The sequence below is a fragment of the Electrophorus electricus genome, chromosome 16 (genome assembly GCF_041902795.1).
Source record: "Electrophorus electricus isolate QZ-2024a chromosome 16, ASM4190279v1, whole genome shotgun sequence".
NCBI lineage: Eukaryota > Metazoa > Chordata > Actinopteri > Gymnotiformes > Gymnotidae > Electrophorus > Electrophorus electricus.
In genome coordinates, this window is record NC_137512.1 from 6147706 (window position 1) to 6165761 (window position 18056).

General features: G+C 38.9%; 2 protein-coding genes across 2 annotated transcripts; both read right to left on the minus strand.

Moving 5' to 3' along the window:
* Positions 1-833: 833 nt before the first annotated feature.
* hprt1 (hypoxanthine phosphoribosyltransferase 1) lies at positions 834-8845 on the minus strand. The gene is made up of 9 exons (XM_035532375.2): positions 8687-8845; positions 5474-5580; positions 5084-5267; positions 4382-4447; positions 4159-4176; positions 3978-4060; positions 3752-3798; positions 1986-2062; positions 834-1845 (listed from the first exon to the last, which is right to left on the minus strand). The coding sequence occupies exons 1-9, from the start codon at positions 8711-8713 to the stop codon at positions 1798-1800; spliced, it is 657 nt and encodes a 218-aa protein (XP_035388268.2). The 5' UTR covers positions 8714-8845; the 3' UTR covers positions 834-1797.
* A 690-nt stretch (positions 8846-9535) lies between these two features.
* phf6 (PHD finger protein 6) lies at positions 9536-16340 on the minus strand. The gene is made up of 11 exons (XM_027013052.3): positions 16182-16340; positions 14348-14527; positions 14018-14119; positions 13748-13881; positions 13577-13623; positions 13325-13488; positions 13036-13179; positions 12630-12734; positions 12213-12346; positions 11713-11845; positions 9536-10247 (listed from the first exon to the last, which is right to left on the minus strand). Exons 2-10 carry the CDS (start codon positions 14477-14479, stop codon positions 11713-11715), a joined length of 1095 nt encoding a protein of 364 aa, XP_026868853.1. The 5' UTR covers positions 14480-14527; positions 16182-16340; the 3' UTR covers positions 9536-10247.
* Between the last annotated feature and the right edge of the window lie 1716 nt (positions 16341-18056).

The window sequence follows — 18056 nt, forward strand, 5'->3', positions numbered from 1 at the left end:
ACACGTGGACTCTTCATAGTTTTCCCTGGCAAAGGATTTTCTGCCTCTTTATTTATTTGCTGGTGGGTTTACTAGCAGCACATCATGGTTTGTAGTGATAATGGAGATGCAGATCACGAAGGGCTGCTGGGAAAACACCAGCACACTCTACTGTCACATTGATCTGGCACCATTTCAGCAACACGCACGCACACACACGCAAATAATTGCCAGCCTGGAGGCATGTCTGTGAGCTGTGATATAGCAGCACGTCAATACTGGAGTTGAATGATGCAGTATCCAGTGTTACAGTTCTGCTCTAGTAAGGCCTACCAGTGCAATATTGAACTGCAATCTTGAACTCAAGTCTCAACAAAGCTCTCGTTTTAAAAAAGAAACCTGTGAATTGTGATATCTATGAAGTATGATAAAGTGGGAAAACAATTAGAGAAATGCTGTTTACATAAGTCTGATCATTTACTTTTTTCCCCATAAGTGATCTATTTACATTTGGGCAGAATCATTATAAGTAAACAATAATTAAACACAGTGGCCTACTGTAATCTTTATATTTTATTCAAAACCTATTAAAGTTGTGGGTATGCAGCATTACATAAAGTAATCTTATCATTGGGGACTAAAAAGAAATTAGGTTTAACTGCATTCAATACCGCCGTGAGCCATTTGTGTAGCATATGACCTACACTCAGGAATATTACCACAGTGAGCCCATGACCACTGTTAAAAGCTTCTTGGAAGTTTCTTTTTGAAACAAGCAGTTTTGAAAAATAAATTCTATTGCTAAACCAAAAGAAATCCAATTTATAAGATCTTAAATATCACATGACATTACATTCAGTGCAATACATTTTTAATGTGACTGCCTCAGGCCTCTCTAATACAGTGGTCTACTACATGATCACATGATTTACTTTCCACTGTCTCCTTACACGTGGGGGCTTGGGAAGTGCAGTTAAAAGTATACACTTGAAGCCTCAACACCACTTGGAATAATCTGTTGCCGCAGAGACAGTTTGCTCGTTATGTCTAAGGCTAATTGTAAAGCTAGTATTAACATTGCTAAATTGAGAAAGTATGAGATCTTATCACACTTATACACCAGTGTTTGTTAAAGCAAAGGTGAGATTGTGTTTTTGTGGCTATATGACAGCATACAAGTAACCGTGACATTTCCCCCCTCTTAACAAAACTAAATTTATTTAAGCTGCAGTACTGTTACAAAACTGCAGTAAGCAGACAAACAGAAGGCAAAATGAATACAATTACAGTTCACAACAATGTGTAACAGTCATTAAATAAAAAAATTAAACTTCTCTGTATCCATAATTATCCCTGCTTAACCTTGAGATGTATCCAAATTAATTATGAATGCAAATCACATTAGACCTCAAATGTAAATGTACACGATGTAAATGTTTGGCAATAAATTGTTCATTCAGCAAACACTTGAAATTTATCCTATTAAAGCAGCAAATAATAAGAGGTTTGGCGAGGTGTTCCCATAATGTGCTTAATGAAATCTTTAATCTAAGCATGTCTGGCAATATTTATCACACACACAATTTAAATAATATAAATTAAACAATTAAGCCTCCACCCCAAGATTACATTTTGGTTATATTTTATCCAAATGCACTCAAACCAAATTTGACTTTTGGTCACACATATGTTTTAGCCGTTGGGGAGAAAGCTGAGCAAATGTGAGGTGAGCTGCACTTGTGAAATACAGACCAGATATAAAACGGACATCAATAAAAATTATACATAACTAGGGGGGGGCAGGGCGTTCAGGCCACCTCATGCTTTATACTTCTCTTTTCCTGTTTCACTGATGACGCAGATATGCTGAAAAGCAGACAAGGGGAAACCAAATAGAATGATTTCAATTTGCTTAGTATGTGTGATTTCGTTTGTGAATAGCATGAATAGAATGTTCGCTTATTATGTGAAGTGATTGTGCTTTAGTTTCGGAAACGATGACTTACATTTAAATCTCTAAAGTACTCATTGTAATCTAGTGCATATCCCACCACAAATTTGTCAGGGACCTCAAATCCTACAACTAGAGAAAAAGGGTAAGAAAAAGCAGTCAATTTTTTTTTACTTTACTTCTCTAGTTGGCCAAGATGCAGTCTGTACATAACACAACACACTAGGTACAAGTTCCTACCAAAGATGAACTGAAAATTACTGGGTACCACTTTTCTATTGAGAAAAAAAAAACATTGCAATGTGTGTGTGCTAATTTAATCATGCTATAGCATGTTTGGTAGAAATCAGTATATAACATTAGCTAGATTTACAAAGTATTATAAAACATCAGCAACGAAAAAGCAACTCATCTTAGCCATGTCCTTAAGGATACTATACAGAAATTATGCATAATTTAACCTACACACATTACACATTTATTAGGCAAGAGAGTATTTTTACCATATTATTTTATGCAGATTTTCCAACTCCAAGCAGTATAAACATGAATTCTTATTGGATTTAAGCATATCAGATGATGTGTATTTGTGTAATGAGGGAGGGTGTGGCCTAAGGAAATCAACACCCAAGGTGTGCATAATTAATTAGGCAGCTTCTTTTCCTCAGGCAAAATGGGCCAAAAAGAGAGTTTGAAGTGACTCAGAAAAGCTAAAAATTGTAAAAAGTCTTTCAGAGGGATGCAGCATGCTTAGAATTGCTAAGATATTGGGCCGTGAGGAAGGTATTCTAGAGAGGGAAGACAGAAACCCGACCACCACTGAACAAGACACGTAAGGTGAAATGTCAAGACTGGGCCAAGAAAAATGTGAAGACAGATTTTTCAAAGGTTTCATGGGCCGATGAGATGAGAGTGACTCCTGATGGACCAGATGGACGGGCCCGTGGCTGGATCAGTAACGGGCACAGAGCTCCACGTCGACTCAGACGTCAGCAAGGCGGAGGTGGGGTACTGCTATGGGCTGGTATTAAAGATGACTAGCTGGACCTTTTCACATTGAAGATGGAGTCAAAATCAACTCCCAAATCTACTGCTAGGTTTTAGAAGACACTTCCTTCAAGCAGTGGTACAGGAAAAAGTCTGCATCTTTCAAGAAGACCATGATTTTATGCAGGACAATGCTCCATCGCATGCATTGAAGTACTCCACTGCGTACTTGCTAGCTAGTAAAGGCCTTAAAGATGAAAAAATAATGACACGGCCTCCATGTGGGACTTGAGAGCCCTTCTTAAATGGGAGCTTTACAGTGAAGAAAAACAGTACAGCTCTCTGAACAGTGTCTGGGAGGCTGTGGTTGCTGCTGCACAAAAAGTTGATCGTCAACAGATTAAGAAACAGACTCCATGAATGGAAGGCTTATGACTGATTGAAAAGAAGGGTGGCTATGTTGGACTGTTTTTTTTTTGTTTTTTTTTTTTAAGGTCAGAAATGTATTTGTAAATTGAGTTGTTCATTATTCTCACTTTAACAGATTAAAATAAACAAGTGTGATGGGAAAATGTGTTTTTCATTTAGTTGCATAACAATTCTGCACACTAATAGTTGCCCGATAATTCTGCACACAGATATTCTCCTAAGAAAGCCAAAACCTCACTTTTACTTTCTTAAATATTCAGGTTTGAGGTTTATTTACATTTTGGATTGACCGAGAGCACTGTAGTTGTTCAATTATAAAATGAATCCTCAAAAATACAGCTTGCCTAATAATTGTGCACACAATGTACAAATTAAAATTGAATATTCTAAATGTTATATACTTACAGTCTGGTCTGTAGCCAACACTCCTTGGTGTCCTCTTCACAAGCAAACTGGGGGTGGGGTGTTAGAAGGGGGAAAAGTTCTACATTAACTGATTCCCACATCAGAGGGGTGTTTTGTAGAAGAAAAGATAATTGTGCACTGTTGGCCATGTGCAAGGGCTACATACATACACACCCTTACTAAAGTGGCTTTGTCCCCAGTTTATTATACCTGTATTCATCCTTACCTGGCCACCTTGACCATTTTTGGGTTGTATTGCTTGAGGAGTTCTAACAATGTTTTCATTGTCTTCCCAGTATCGATGATGTCCTTTAAAATACAAGTTTCTTTTAAAGACAAATTCCATTTACAAACCTGGTAATTTAAGACATCATCAGCTATTTCATGTGTAATAAATGCAATCATACCTCCACAATCAAGACATTCTTGAAACATGAAAAAAAGGAGCAAAATCATGTTAGTACTTACACTTTAGGCACACTCTCTGATGGAATATGAAACTATGAACTTTGAAAATATTGAGTTAAAAACAGTGAAATTAAGGGACTTGGTCTTAAAACTACATTGTTGTAATAACACACAGTAATGATGAGTGTCAGTCATGAGTAATTTCTCCAGATGGATGCCTACCTTCCCTGTGAGTGTAGATAAATCATCTCCACCAATCACTTTAATCTCACCAGTCGACTGGTCATTCTGTAAACCCCACAAATAAAAGGTAACAAGTGAAAAATCCATATACATAAACTGATATATAATAGTGAATTCGTAACATACATCCAGCCACACAATGTCTAAAAATTAAAATATGAATAACACTGTTTTAGGTCACCTAAACATATGTAAGATAGTATGTGTTTATTTGTATATGAAAACATTACAATAAATAATAGCAATACAATTTTGCAAAAGGGTATCCAAATTCTGCGAGACAGCTAGAGGACCATAAGTTTGCATCCTAAACCTCTCCTCAGTCTTTTAGCATGATAATGACTTTAAACCAATTGAAAATCAAGTAAGACTTGGACAATGCATCTTTGCTGTACTCTCAACATAAGCACATCTGTGAGGGCTCACTTGCACAGGGCAGGCACAGAAATAAAGCCAAAATCAAAAGACGCTTTGAACAATTAACCACATAACCGATTTTTGGAGGAAATAACTGCTGCCCTGATGAATAGCTTCAAGCTATTGAGTGCGGCACGATTTTTGCAAAGTTAAGATATTCAACTAAAGCTGTGACATTTGCATGCAAATATTAACTCTAACCAAGAGCAAATCCAACAAATGTGGATGAGTATCATTTAAAATTAAATGGATTTGTTTTGTTACTTGATAGCTCTTAAGGCGAATGAAGTCCACAGTCAAAGGAATGGAACGGTCACTGTTGCGGTTAAGTGCTTTGATGTAATCGAGTAGGTCTGCGAAGAACTTGTAGCCTCCTTTGAGCACGCAGAGGGCCACAATGTGGTGGCCTCCCATATTCTTCATGATCTCCCTGGCCAGACGCTCAGTCCTGCAGGAGTTAGGTTTGAGAGAGGCTGCTCAGATCCACTTACTCTCAAATCAACATGGTATCAATTTCCGCGTCTCTACTCAGACAACATGTCTCACGAAGGTCATTTAAAGCACTCAAGCTCCCCTTGGCAGATATAAAAGGCTTGGTGGGGTTCGAAAGGACAGAATCCAGGGTTAAAGGAAAAGTAGGGGCTTGCCTGTTACCTGTCCAAGATGAGCCCATGTGGAATATAGACACGTTCCAGATCATCTGCATAGTGTTTTGGTATGCAAAAGAGGTCCAGGTCATAACCCTGTTCCTCATCACTTATCTGAAACACACAAATAATTTCTAGTTAAAACAGCCACAGACGGATCACAAAAAACAAACAAACAATACAGAGATGGTTAACCCACAGCTGTTCTGTAGCAGGAGGCATTCATAGAGGACAGTAGCACAACAGTGAGCCCTGGCATTCATTCATCTAATGTCACTCAGCCCCTGTGGAGTTTTCATTCAAGATACACAGTAGCTACACAGCCTACATAGCTATTCCAAGGACATTTGAGGGAACATATACAAGTAAATGCAGAAGCAAAAGCACACCAATAGCCAACAGTTACTCCAGCTCCACAACCATACGGACACACCTAACTAATTTCACAACGAGTTGTCAGCTACAAGGACTGAAACTTAATTTAGGAGCTTTAGTTAATGTTGTTATATTTCATTCATGCACGTAACTTTCAGTGCATAACCATTATTTGAAAAGCGAATGAACTAGTAAACCTTTTATTTCCCCTTTTTGAAATTATGAAATAAATAAAGAAATAACTATAGGAGCTCTTACAAATCTTTTGGTGTGCCTTACACTGTTGGCTGCAGCTACAGAAAACTAATACAATGTTTGTGAGATCTTCCTCGTCACTTTAGGACCGATTCCATTAACCATGTGACTTTAAAGACTAGCATTTTCCACAAATTCACAGCTAGCTATCCCACACTTAACTAGCTAGCTCAAGTCAGGAACAATTTGAATATTCTAATTCATCATTCTAACTTGTTCAGAACACAGTAACTGAAAAAAATTCCCTTCAAAATTCAGTGGATGGAGGTTAATGTCATTTCCATTCCCTATATGGCAATACAATGTCAAAGACAACTGAAAACAGGAAGCAAGGTCACATTCATTCCACTGTGAAACTTTCCAGACTATGTAGAATGTCTCGCATCTCTTCTGACCTTATATTAAACATATAGAATGTTATATTAATTATACTGTGTGTGTTTGTGTGAGAGAAAGAGATTATATATAAAAATGAGAGACACACACACACACACACACACACACATACACACACACAGAGGCAAAGAGTGAGATTTTCCGATAAACTTTATTAATGAATTACGATATACAAACCCACTTTACAATAAAAAAAGAAGAAGAAAGATTTAACTCAAAAAATAAAATAAAATTAACAAAAGCCACTCCATTTTTCACAGAGCACAAAACATCATTGTAACCCCAAATATTTTCAAAAGTAGTCAGGTCATTCATAGCAGAATAACACAAAATCTAGCACTATACGACCCTTTACCAAACTTTTAAACATTTGCAATACTGCTATCAGTCCGGCCCTCAAACACTTCCTATTGACCCACACTGCCCTATAATGAAATGATTCAAAAGTTGACATTGTGCGTTCTTCTTCTGTGTGTAATTATACCCACAAATGAGAGAGAGAATTTCAGATGAGTAACTGCAGTAAGAGATTCAAATTTTTTTTAAAAACTACACAGGTTTCTACATAACTACCAATGTCTCAAAGTATTTTTTTTTTTTTTAAATATCTGATTATTCTAATGCATGCTTGTGCTTCCAATATTTGACTTGGATACCATGAAATCATCATTTCTTCACAATTAAGGCAAAAGGAGGGACTATAGTTAATAAATGAATCTAGAATAGGTTCACTGAGAATTCTCTGTTGGTTTTTCCTAAACTCCTGTTACACTAAAATGTCAAATTATCAGAAGGCACTGACAGAGCATACACCCTTGCTGCTGTTTACCTCAGGGTCATGGGGTCTTAAGAATGTTGAGAAATGACACTGTCATATTCAAATTTTTGTATTCCATACCCACAATCTAAAAAACCAGCACATCATATCAGTCGGTCTGGAGCTGCCTCCAGCCAGTAAACCAATACTAAAGTTATCTCTGTTTGCTGAGGGGGAGGTCGCGTCTCTTGTATTTTAGACCTCTGGACTTCAGAGTACAGAACTGTCTTTTTGATAGTGTTGGAGTTTTTAAACTCGGTACATAATTGACATCTTTTTTTTTTTTTTTTAAAGTTAATAAAATTAAATGTTTTAGCTCACATGGCTGTCACATGCCTCTCCTTGTGAGCTTGGTAGGTCTTTCGGTTCTTTTGGGTGAAGTATTTTTATTATTTGCCAGCTTTACCATGAGAGCCAAAGTCCTAAAGTGACATGTATTCGCAACAGTGACGTCATCAAGGGTGATGCCACTTGATTCAAATCTTATAATCTTGCTTGCGCAGTCACGTAAACAAAAATCAACAACAACAGCAAACAATACTAACAGTAATACTAATTTAATTATGAAAATAGATGTGATTTGAGCATGATACTATTTTGCCTACGAATTCTCATTATGTAGGTTATCAGCGTTCAGAGAGAGAATGGCTTTCTATTCTATAAAACCCCACACAGGAGTTGCCACCGGCCCTTTTCAATGAGTTTAAACCGGGTTTATATATTCTTTAAAAGGTTGTCAATTCAAAAGTAAAGACATATGCTGCTTGTTGACAATTAACTATTTGGTATGTGTTTAAAATGATTTCCGATATCAGCTTGCAAATTCTAAACACACGCCAGTTAGTCCACTTTAGTAGCTCATTGTATTGCTAAACAGATTTCATATGGCGCTAAACAGAATAATCACGTCCACCACTCCATCAACTATAGGCCTAAATCGCCTATAGTTTTACTATATGGAAGGAAATGGACATAGCTTTATATAAGCCGGTTAACAGAAGGGCTACGCCCCGAATCTGTTTGAATAAAAACGTTAATTTATTGACCACACAGCGTCCTTGTTTTCGCTGCCGACACGCCTGAAGGGATGAAAACGCTTTGCATGTGCTTGGCCCTACACGCATGCCGAGGCCCTACCGCATGAAAAGCGACGGCCAAGCTAACCTAGCAACCCCCATAAAACAAAACCCCATAAACGTAAAACAATAGGCTGTCCGTTTCGGAAGCATTTGGTAACAGTAGCAAAGTCGTAGTTATCGTCTTAGATTATACAGCATTCGCTTAAACCGTTCACTGCAGTATTGCGAAAGGTAGGCACGTGAGGAGCCTGCTTCCTGGCGGACTCCGGTGTACGGCGCCATAAAAGGCAATACATACCACGACGCAGGAGCTGGAGGTCGCCATGTCCGCACGATTGCAAAAGTCGTCGCGACGGAGCGGGATGGACGACTGCTGCTGAGCTGCCCTCTTCACCTGCGCAGGTTTTCTCCTGCGGCAGATTGTTGCGCGCACTTGCAAGTCTGACGACCAATCAGTGTTCAGTGAAACGGAAGGACCGCCTACTTACAAATAAAAGCGTCCCTTTGGCGAACGTGCTCGAGGTCCAGCCGCCGCTATAGTACTGAAAAGTAAAGATTATTTTTGAGTAATTAAAGTTGCATCGTATCCTATGTCCCTAATTACTAATTAAGCGCCTTCAAGAATTATTCGTAGGTAGTTTGGATTACGTACGAATTTAGGTCATGGAGCCGACTTGAGTTGTAGAATGAACAAGGTATCGTCCATAGGAAGAAAGTGATGACGTTTTTGACTTAATGAAACGCTGAGAGTACAACTCTAAGATGTTAATGACAGTATTGCAAATGTAAAAGCATCCAAAATTAGTTTAGTTCAGATCCCAAGACAATTTTCTTAATATTAAAAAGGGTGATTCATATATAGTGTATTGTTTGAGTACTAGACCAAAGAGCTGATCCCTCTGTTTGTGTACCAATGCCAAGTACAGTATCTCAACTTTACGGTTAACAATATGAATCCAATACAGTTGATAGCAGTGTACTACTGATTGAGACTGTTTCAATATGCTCCCTCACTGGTACATTTGCATTGCACAAGTCTTAGTAGAAAACAGAAACAAGTCTTTCTTCATTTAAAATGATCCAACATACCGCAACCCACACTTCCTACGTTTCATAGTCCACGAAGGAATGACGACATGAGATGGCATAAAGAAAAAGTGCATGCTAGTCACTGATCTTTAATCCTGACTAAAGCCTATAAAGGAAGCCACAGATATTCAACATTACTCATGATTATAATACAGTAGTAAAATATAATACATGATACAAGACAAAGTAAGAGGTAAAGATAAATGTCAATTCTCTGACAGAGAATTACAGCAACAGGCTTATTAAACTTCTTGATTTGGAAGAGACAGTAGAAACAATCAGGCAGAAGTCTCAAAAAATGGGTCTGGTGAAAGCAGTTTGTGAAGAAAGAAACTGGACAGAGAAAACATCCATTGGTCCAGTGGTTCAGAGGTACAATGGCTCACATCTTAAAAATGTACTGACAGTTTTTCAGACACAGATTCAGTCCAGTCCTGGACCAAATTACACTGTTAATGGGGATTCTCCATCCAAAAGGGATTTTGTTATTTGTTTGTTTTAGATTTAGGACTTGGCTCAATCTGTTCTCAAACCCATCTTACAGTTCAGTGGGATTTTGGTACTCGCTGGACTCTCCAGTTTCATTCTTAATGTTCACGAAATATTGAGAAAAAGGCATAGAAATGTATGGCCGGTTGTCCATGGTTATGGATTTTCTGGCAATGAGGAGAAAATCGCAAGTGTCGATATTGTGAGCTGGCCCCTAAGTTCTAAATGAGCACAATACAAAAATATCTTGTTCTTTTCTCCTGCTCATCTTCTTTCACCATCTGTAAAAGACAAAAATCATCATCATCATCATCATCAGTAATATCAATTATTGTACACTGCCTGGCCAAAAAAAAAAAAAAAAAAAAAAAGTCACCACTTGGATTTAACTAAGCAAATAGGTAAGAGCCTCCCATTGGATAATTACTGCATGGGTGATTGTTTCAGATGGCGACAAGTTATTTAACCCTAACTGATGCAGTGAGTAGCTTCTCATTTGTTAAACAACCATGTTGAAAAAGACACATCCTGTGATCGTGAAAAAGATGCTAATCTGTTTCAGAAGGGTCAAATTATTGGCATGCATCAAGCAGAGAAAACATCTAAGGAGATTGCTGAAACTACTAAATTCAGGTTAAGAACTGTCCAACACATTATTAAAAAGTGGAAGGACAGTGGGGAAACATCTTTGAGGAAGGAATGTTGTCAGAAAAAAATCTTGAATGATCGTAAGCAGCGATTGCTTAAACGTGTGGTGAAAAAAAACATAGAAAAACAACAGTAAAACTCAGGGGTATGTTTAATAGTGAAAGTAAGAGCATTTCCACATGCACAATGCAACGGGAACTCAAGGGATTGGGACTAAACAGCTGCACAGCCTTAAGAAAACCACTTGTTAGTGAAGCTAACCGGCAAAAATGGCTTCAATTTGCTAGGAAGCATAAAGATTGGACTCTGAAGCAATGGAAGAAGGTCATGTCTGATGAGTCCAGATTTACCCTGTTCCAGAGTGATGGGTGCATCAGGGTAAGAAGAGTGGCTGAAGTGATGCACACATCATGCCTAGTGCCTACCATACGAGCCTGTGGGGGTACTGCTTTGATCTGGGGTTGCTGCAGTTGGTCAGGTCTAGGTTCAGCAACGTTATGTGGCCACAGAATGAGGTCAGCTGACTACCTGAATATACTGAATGACCAGGTTATTCCATCAATGGATTTTTTCTTCCCTGATAGCACAGGCATATTCCAAGATGACAATGCCAGGATTCATTGGGCTTAAATTGTGAAAGAGTGTTTCAGGGAGCATGAGACATCATTTTTACAGATGGATTGGCTGCCAGAGTCCAGACCTGAACCCCATTGAGAATCTTTGGGATGTGCTGGAGAAGACTTTGCGCAGTGGTCCAAATCTCCCATCATCAATACAAGATCTCGGGGGAAAAATTAATGCAACTCTGCACAGAAAATAAATGTTGACATTGCAGAAGCTTGTGGAAACGATGCCACAGCGAACGTGTGCCGTAATCAAACCTAAAGGCGGTCCAACGAAATATTAGAGTGTGTGACCTTTTTTTTTTTGGCCAGGCAGTATATATTCTTCTTAATGTGGTGTAATACCAGCTGTCACCATTCTAAGTTTCAAGATACCATTTCCTGTCATGTGACCTAGAATCTAAAGCTTCCACAGGTAAAAAAGGAAGTGACCCTGCACAATGTAAACTGTTTGGCAACGTCATCATCATCTCACCTAGTTGCCATTGACTTGGGATGGAGAAGACGTTCCCTCATGGTTGCTGGCAGCCCTCTCGCGACTCCGACTCTCCCTTTCCTCATCCTCTTCATCCCGTTCCTCATTTCCACTGTGATTCTTACAGTACAGTCTGTTAAAGGGGGAAAAAAAGAGTCACAGTAGATGTACCAGTGACAGAGGCTCTAACATCACATTATGTGTCTGGCAGCGTCAGGAGCTAAAAAGCAGAATGTGTACGTGACAGTTGTCACGTGAACAGACCAGGAAGAATTGTGTAAATATCTTCAAGACTAAGGCTAAACTTGATTTGTGAAAACAATACTCCACAGCAAAAGTCCAATAACTGCAACGTCCCATGTTAAGGACACATGTCTTAGTCATAACTATGAAGTGAAATCAAATGTTTTGATGCCACCTAGTGTTAAATTGAGGCTTTGATCACTGGCGCACACCATGTCGTGCTTTCCTAAAAGAAAAAGGCACGATCAACAGCTTACTTGTATATGCCTCGGGCCATGTTCTCTATGTATTTGGCCTTGTCCTGCAGGCCACAGTGATAATGGTAGGTTTTCACGCAGGCTTTTATCTCACAGCCAATGGTGGCTCCAAGCTGGCCACACAGGGTGCATTTCTGAAATAAATCCTCAATATTAGCAACACAAATTAAACTGGTTTAAACCCTGTGTGAACAACATTTAAACACATTACAGGTTAATAACCCTAAATCCACTATGCCTACATGCAACAGATGCAGTTTATTATACAGCTGTTTATTGAAAGCTTCCTACATGCTACATAACTGTAAACCGACTTGCATTAATATGTTTAAAGTACATATCTGATTAAGTTATAAAGGCTTTGACACCAAGTCAGCAAAGGTGTTCCAACTTTAATCGGTTCGTGAAATAACTCACCATTCTTTTTCCTCTCTTTATTTCCTGAATGACTGTTTTAATGTCAAAGTTCCCAAATTCTGCACGTGAGGTTGTAGTGAGCTGGACAGTTCCCGAAGAGAAAAGCTGTCAGAAAAGAGGTAAAGTGTAAGAAATTAAGAACGTTCAGAAACGTCAAAAGGCTTTTGGGTACATTTACTAATCTAAGATAAAAATGTACATACAGACCAACGTCCCTGAACTTTAAATATAGTAAGTCACAAGTTCATAATTATAGTGGTTCATTTCTTCGGTAGGGTTTAAAAGATTTAATGTCAGCATTTCTATTAAATTTGCAAAAATCTGTGTGGTCCGATATGAGACCTAAAGGTCACTAGCAATTCACTGCATTTGCTGAAATGTGTTTGCCAAGTATGGAGTGACTCACCATGCATTTGTAGTGGGCGGCGACCTTTTTCGCATTGTCAGAATGCAGCACACCACGTGTCTGATTCTCTTCATCGCCAGCATGGCAGAAACCACAACGAAGCCCTGACTCACTCAGGCTGCCCCTCAGAGGGGACCGGTCCCGCTACGGTAAACACACCAAACAGAACGTCTACGACTAAGCTATCTGCTTCTAGCACATGCAACACAAAAAAGATGATGAAAGATGTTCTCATAATTAGACAATAACTAGAAAAGAGAATAAGCACAAATACATATGCATGTTTTACATTTGAGGAGCTTTCCATTTCATCCAGCCCTTGCGACGAGGTCGAGCGGGCGTCGTCCGATTGGCCACGAGACACGGCTCGGATTCGGCTCTTCTCAAACCTCCCCCTTCCTCTGTTCCTTGGCGGGGAGGAATCGGAATCGTTGGCTGCGACTCCTTGCTCCTCTAACAGAGTGCGCGTACAGTTAAAACATTTAGCACAAGTAAAACCAATCTATAACTAACTAAAATTAAACCAGCAGGAACATATCACCATCGCTGGCTTCTTGGGAGGCGTCGCGATGCTTACGACAGTAAACTCTACAAAAGAACACAGAGAAATTTCTAAAAATTCCAATAACCACAACGGCCCGTGCTACGCATCAGAATCAACAATTGTGAAAAACACAAGGAAATGTACAATGGGAACCATCATTGTGTTTACAGGTAAATTCCCTGGGAGGGGTTCTCCTTGGTCTGTGCCTTGTCCCATAGGGCACAGTAGTAGTGGTACGTCCGCCGACACGTCTTTACATCGCAGCCTATGGTAGCCCCGGGCCGGTGGCAAGAAGAGCACATCTGTACGGGGGACGAGCACGCACAGGGAAGGGCAGATCAACATGAGCTCTGCGCATCATCACAGTAATGCGCAAGTCTCAGCCCGATCCTGCCAGATACTGAGAGTGATTTACAGAGACAGTGGCTCGATACTTGCCAATTTGTTTCCTCTTTTGATCTCCTTCTTCACATCCTCAACAGAAAATCCCCCAATGTTTTCACTGTCTGAATGAGAGGTCACCAGGGCAGATGAGAAAAGCTGTAGAGTAAATTCATTAATTAATATTTTTAAAATCTGAAAATTACATGAGTAAATAACTGTCACACTGCAAGATAATTTCAGTTTATTGACTAAGACTGGTCAACCAGCCTGACAAACACAACTATAAATCAAGTACAAGTTCTGTTACAACCATTTCTGAAAGTGGGCTTTTTTTTTTTTTTCTTCTGTCCATTGAACACATCTGCTGGCATACGGTTCACTCACCATACATTTGTGGTGGGCTGCCACCCTCTGGTTGTCTGATACTAGAAGCTGGCCACACTCCTTCTCTCGGTTAGTTCTACAGAAGGCACACTTTCTCAGACGCCCCACTGCACCTTTCCGTTGCCCTGACATGGCTTCTTCCACTCTACTGGACACCTCCAACTACAAGAGAGACTGATGCTGCCAGTGACAGCACCATACAGAAGGGTGGGCAAGGGTTATTATTATCTTAGTATCTTATTTACGGAGGTGTTTGCACGACTGTGGTCGTAGCGTGTGTAGTACCAGCAAAAGAGCAATTTGTAATGTGGAAACCAAGCCATACAAGTCACGTTTTTGATTTGTTGCACCATAATTAAACACTTTACAGTGTATTGATACATAGTACTTCTGTAAATTACTAAAAGTACATTAGTATTGACTGTGTACTATGGTAAACAGGATACTCCCATAATAAATGCATATAAAAGGTTTATAGAAATCCAAAAGGGACAATTTTAAATAAGATACTCAACACCTATACCAGAGTAGCACAGGCCTGTTCGTGTTTAGTATTACAAGTGAAGGACCTCAAGTATTAAATCATAACAGAGGATGTCTATTTAAAACAAACTTAAATCTTAAAAACAAAAAACACCCCATCATAATCAATCAATGAAACGGGAACAGATTTGACTTTAAACGAAGGTGTTTAAGTTACCTTGGGGTAAAGCACAGATCCAATATATAGGCCTATATAAATAATTGTAAACATGCACGTAGTTATATTAGTTAATTAAATACTGCGTTTTAAGATATAGATTCTATATGTAAAATATTTTGACTTAGGTTATCCTTAATTTTAAGTCATTATCAACTCCTCAAAACGCGCCAAAGTAACAGAAGTTCCCTACACGGGGTGAAAATGATAAAAATGCGCAGGCTCCTCCAATACACTGCAAATAAGTCAAGATAAAAAAGCAAATGGAAAAACATCAAGTGGAAAGAGTGGCGTAGCTCACACTAGCTCACTTTTGAAACTCAATGCCAAAAGACATTACCTAGCCAGCTAGCAGTAAAATTCTGCTAACCGAGTTCAAGTAACCATAAAAAGAAAACCTTTATTCTCTATAGTTATGGATCATATGCTTGCTGTTACAGATTAAAACCACCATAGCGTTTCATAATGGATTTCTCGGGGTGGCATTGGCAGTAGCAGGCCTGGTGCCGTGATAGCTAGGCTAGCTCACAAAGTGGTAGTGGCAGTAACAGGCTAGCTAGGCTAGGCTAGGCTAGCTAGATAGCAACACATTGAGCACCGTGTAGTCAGCTAGTTAAGTAACACACAGCCAAGAAGACCAGAAAGTATCAATGGAAAGTGTAGTACAAGGCAAAGCTTCTCTTGTTGTATATAGGGTTAGATAAAGACGTAGGATCGTAGGCCCCGAAGCCCGAAACTGGCATGAAAATGCAAAACAAAATACTTTCACTTTTTGAATGTTATAGTCTGGTCACTTCGATGCCAGTTTCAAAAAGATGTCCCCAAATCATGGAAAGATTATGAGCACATCTTTTCATGAGCACTGTAGTAAGGCCCGGGTTGATACAGGACTTGAAACTGTACTTCAAAACATTGGGCTCAACTAACGTTTAGTACATACTACGAAACAAAACCAAAATACCATTGCATTTTACATTGTTTACATAGTATAGTGCATCATGAATTTACCCGCTTCGCATGCTGAGACCGCCATACCCGATACACTACATCAGTCCAAACACGCAGGGAATGAACTGTATTGACTCCATCTCGCAATCTCTATGATACACAAAATGTCAGATTATAAACACTTACCACCGGTGTGTACAACGATACTTTGCGGAATCAGGAGAGCGAAAGCGTGTGTGCTCTTCCTTCTACAGAGAAACGATCGGCTGCAGGTCGTTTGTGGACACCGCGGGGCGTCCAGGTTCCGTTGCACAGGCCAGGATATTGACGGGCACGCCACGCCTCTCTAGCTCGGCGCACTCTCATGTACGCGCCCCTTCGCCTGAGTCGGACTACAAGAGTCTCCGTTAGGCTGTAAATCGTCTTTGATCGTCTCGCAAAAGGCCCAGAAAATGCGTAATAAAAATGTGTAAATCCTGGCCTCCCGTTGCCGTTCTTCGGTTTGTACAAAGCAAGAGAACAGGGAATAGAAGTGTCTGGTATGTGCGTGGCAAGATTGCTGTTTGAAATTCTTAAGTGTCAGGATTGTAAAAAAGCAATGTACAATAAAGTATACAAATCTTGACAAGGCGCTTGTTTACTGTCTGGGAGTTTGACAATGTACCACATTTCTCGCTGTATTCCAGTACAGGCATCGGTGCGTTGACTTAGACTGAAGATCACTGGCTTTTAGAGGTCTGGAGCAGGACTGAGCTCACGGCTTTTGCATCAGCAGAAAGCGGTCCCAAAACCCCAAACTAGGTGTATGCCCTACCGACCTGTCTCAAAAGAATAAGATGGTCTTGTATGTTGTTCTGACTTCTGCGAATACACTGTTCTTCTTACAGAATGTTCACATTTTAGAACTCATTCTAACTCATTCTAAAATGTATTTTAAAAAGGAATTTATTAAGATTTTTTAAGTCTTTCCTAAGATTTCTTCCCAAGAAAATATAAAATAAAATAATGCTCTGAGCAATATATATTTCTATAAGAACTTTGCAGTTTGCATATATATATATATATATATATATATATATATATATATATATATATATATATATATAGAGAGAGAGAGAGAGAGAGAGAGAGAGAGAGAGAGATATTAAAAATTGTGGTTTCCTTTGGGTCAGAGGTCCTTCATCAGCTGTGAAAGCAAAGTGCTTCTGAATTAGTGGTAGTAGGAGTAGCCAGTTCATATCTGAAAAAGTAGAAGTAGAAAAGTCCATGAGAGTTTTAAAGTTCTAGGCATGTAGATAGATCTCTCTCTCTCTCTCTCTCTCTCTCTCTCTCTCTCTCTCTCTCTCTCTCTCTCTCTCTCTCTCTCTCTCTCTGTGTGTGTGTGTAAATAAAGAAAATGCAGAGGTGATTGTGTTGTGCATGCAAGCTGGAAATTGTTATTTTTGAACAGTTTCACTCTTACATATGTATTCTGTTTTTTTTAATTATATAGCCTTTGTTTTTGTTTTTATGTTATAAATAGTCTTAACATACATTTTTCAAATCAGATTCAAATCCCCACTCACCCGGTAGTCACCAAGTTCATGATAAAATGTTAATTCTGTATGACATAATTATAGTAGAGTGCATTCCTTGCTATTACTATATAGGGTCATTTAGAATTTCACTGTAAACTTTGCAATTATGTGGAATAAAGGTCAGACCTTTATGTAAAAATGGATTTGTTTTCTACTTCGGTACGTTATTTCAATAAGCAATCTAAAAAATACTACTACTCAGTAGTAACGTGAAAATAATACTAATTTTGGATTTTACTAACAAAAATGATGATAAGAACATTTAAGAACATTTCCATTTTTGCTGTAAGAATGTCTTGTATCTATAGTAAACCAGTGTCCAGAATTAAAATAAAGTGTGACCCAAATTCTATAAATGTGAAAACAATTTACAATTTCATATTTTTGTTCTGATATGTATTGTATACATGTATATATATATATATATATATATACACACACACACACACACACACACACACACACACACACACACACACACACA

Coding starts and splice junctions, on each gene's coding strand:
- hprt1 (XM_035532375.2), bottom strand. CDS start 8,713: ATGGCGACCTCCAGCTCCTGCGTCGTG. Junction 5,581..8,686: donor CCTCCAGCTCCTGCGTCGTG/GTATGTATTGCC, acceptor TGTGTGTTTCAG/ATAAGTGATGAGGAACAGGG. Junction 1,846..1,985: donor AGTACTTTAGAGATTTAAAT/GTAAGTCATCGT, acceptor TCTGCTTTTCAG/CATATCTGCGTCATCAGTGA.
- phf6 (XM_027013052.3), bottom strand. CDS start 14,479: ATGTCAGGGCAACGGAAAGGTGCAGTGGGGCGTCTGAGAAAGTGTGCC. Junction 14,120..14,347: donor CAGCCCACCACAAATGTATG/GTGAGTGAACCG, acceptor TTTACTCTACAG/CTTTTCTCATCTGCCCTGGT. Junction 12,347..12,629: donor TAAAGAGAGGAAAAAGAATG/GTGAGTTATTTC, acceptor GATTTATTTCAG/AAATGCACCCTGTGTGGCCA.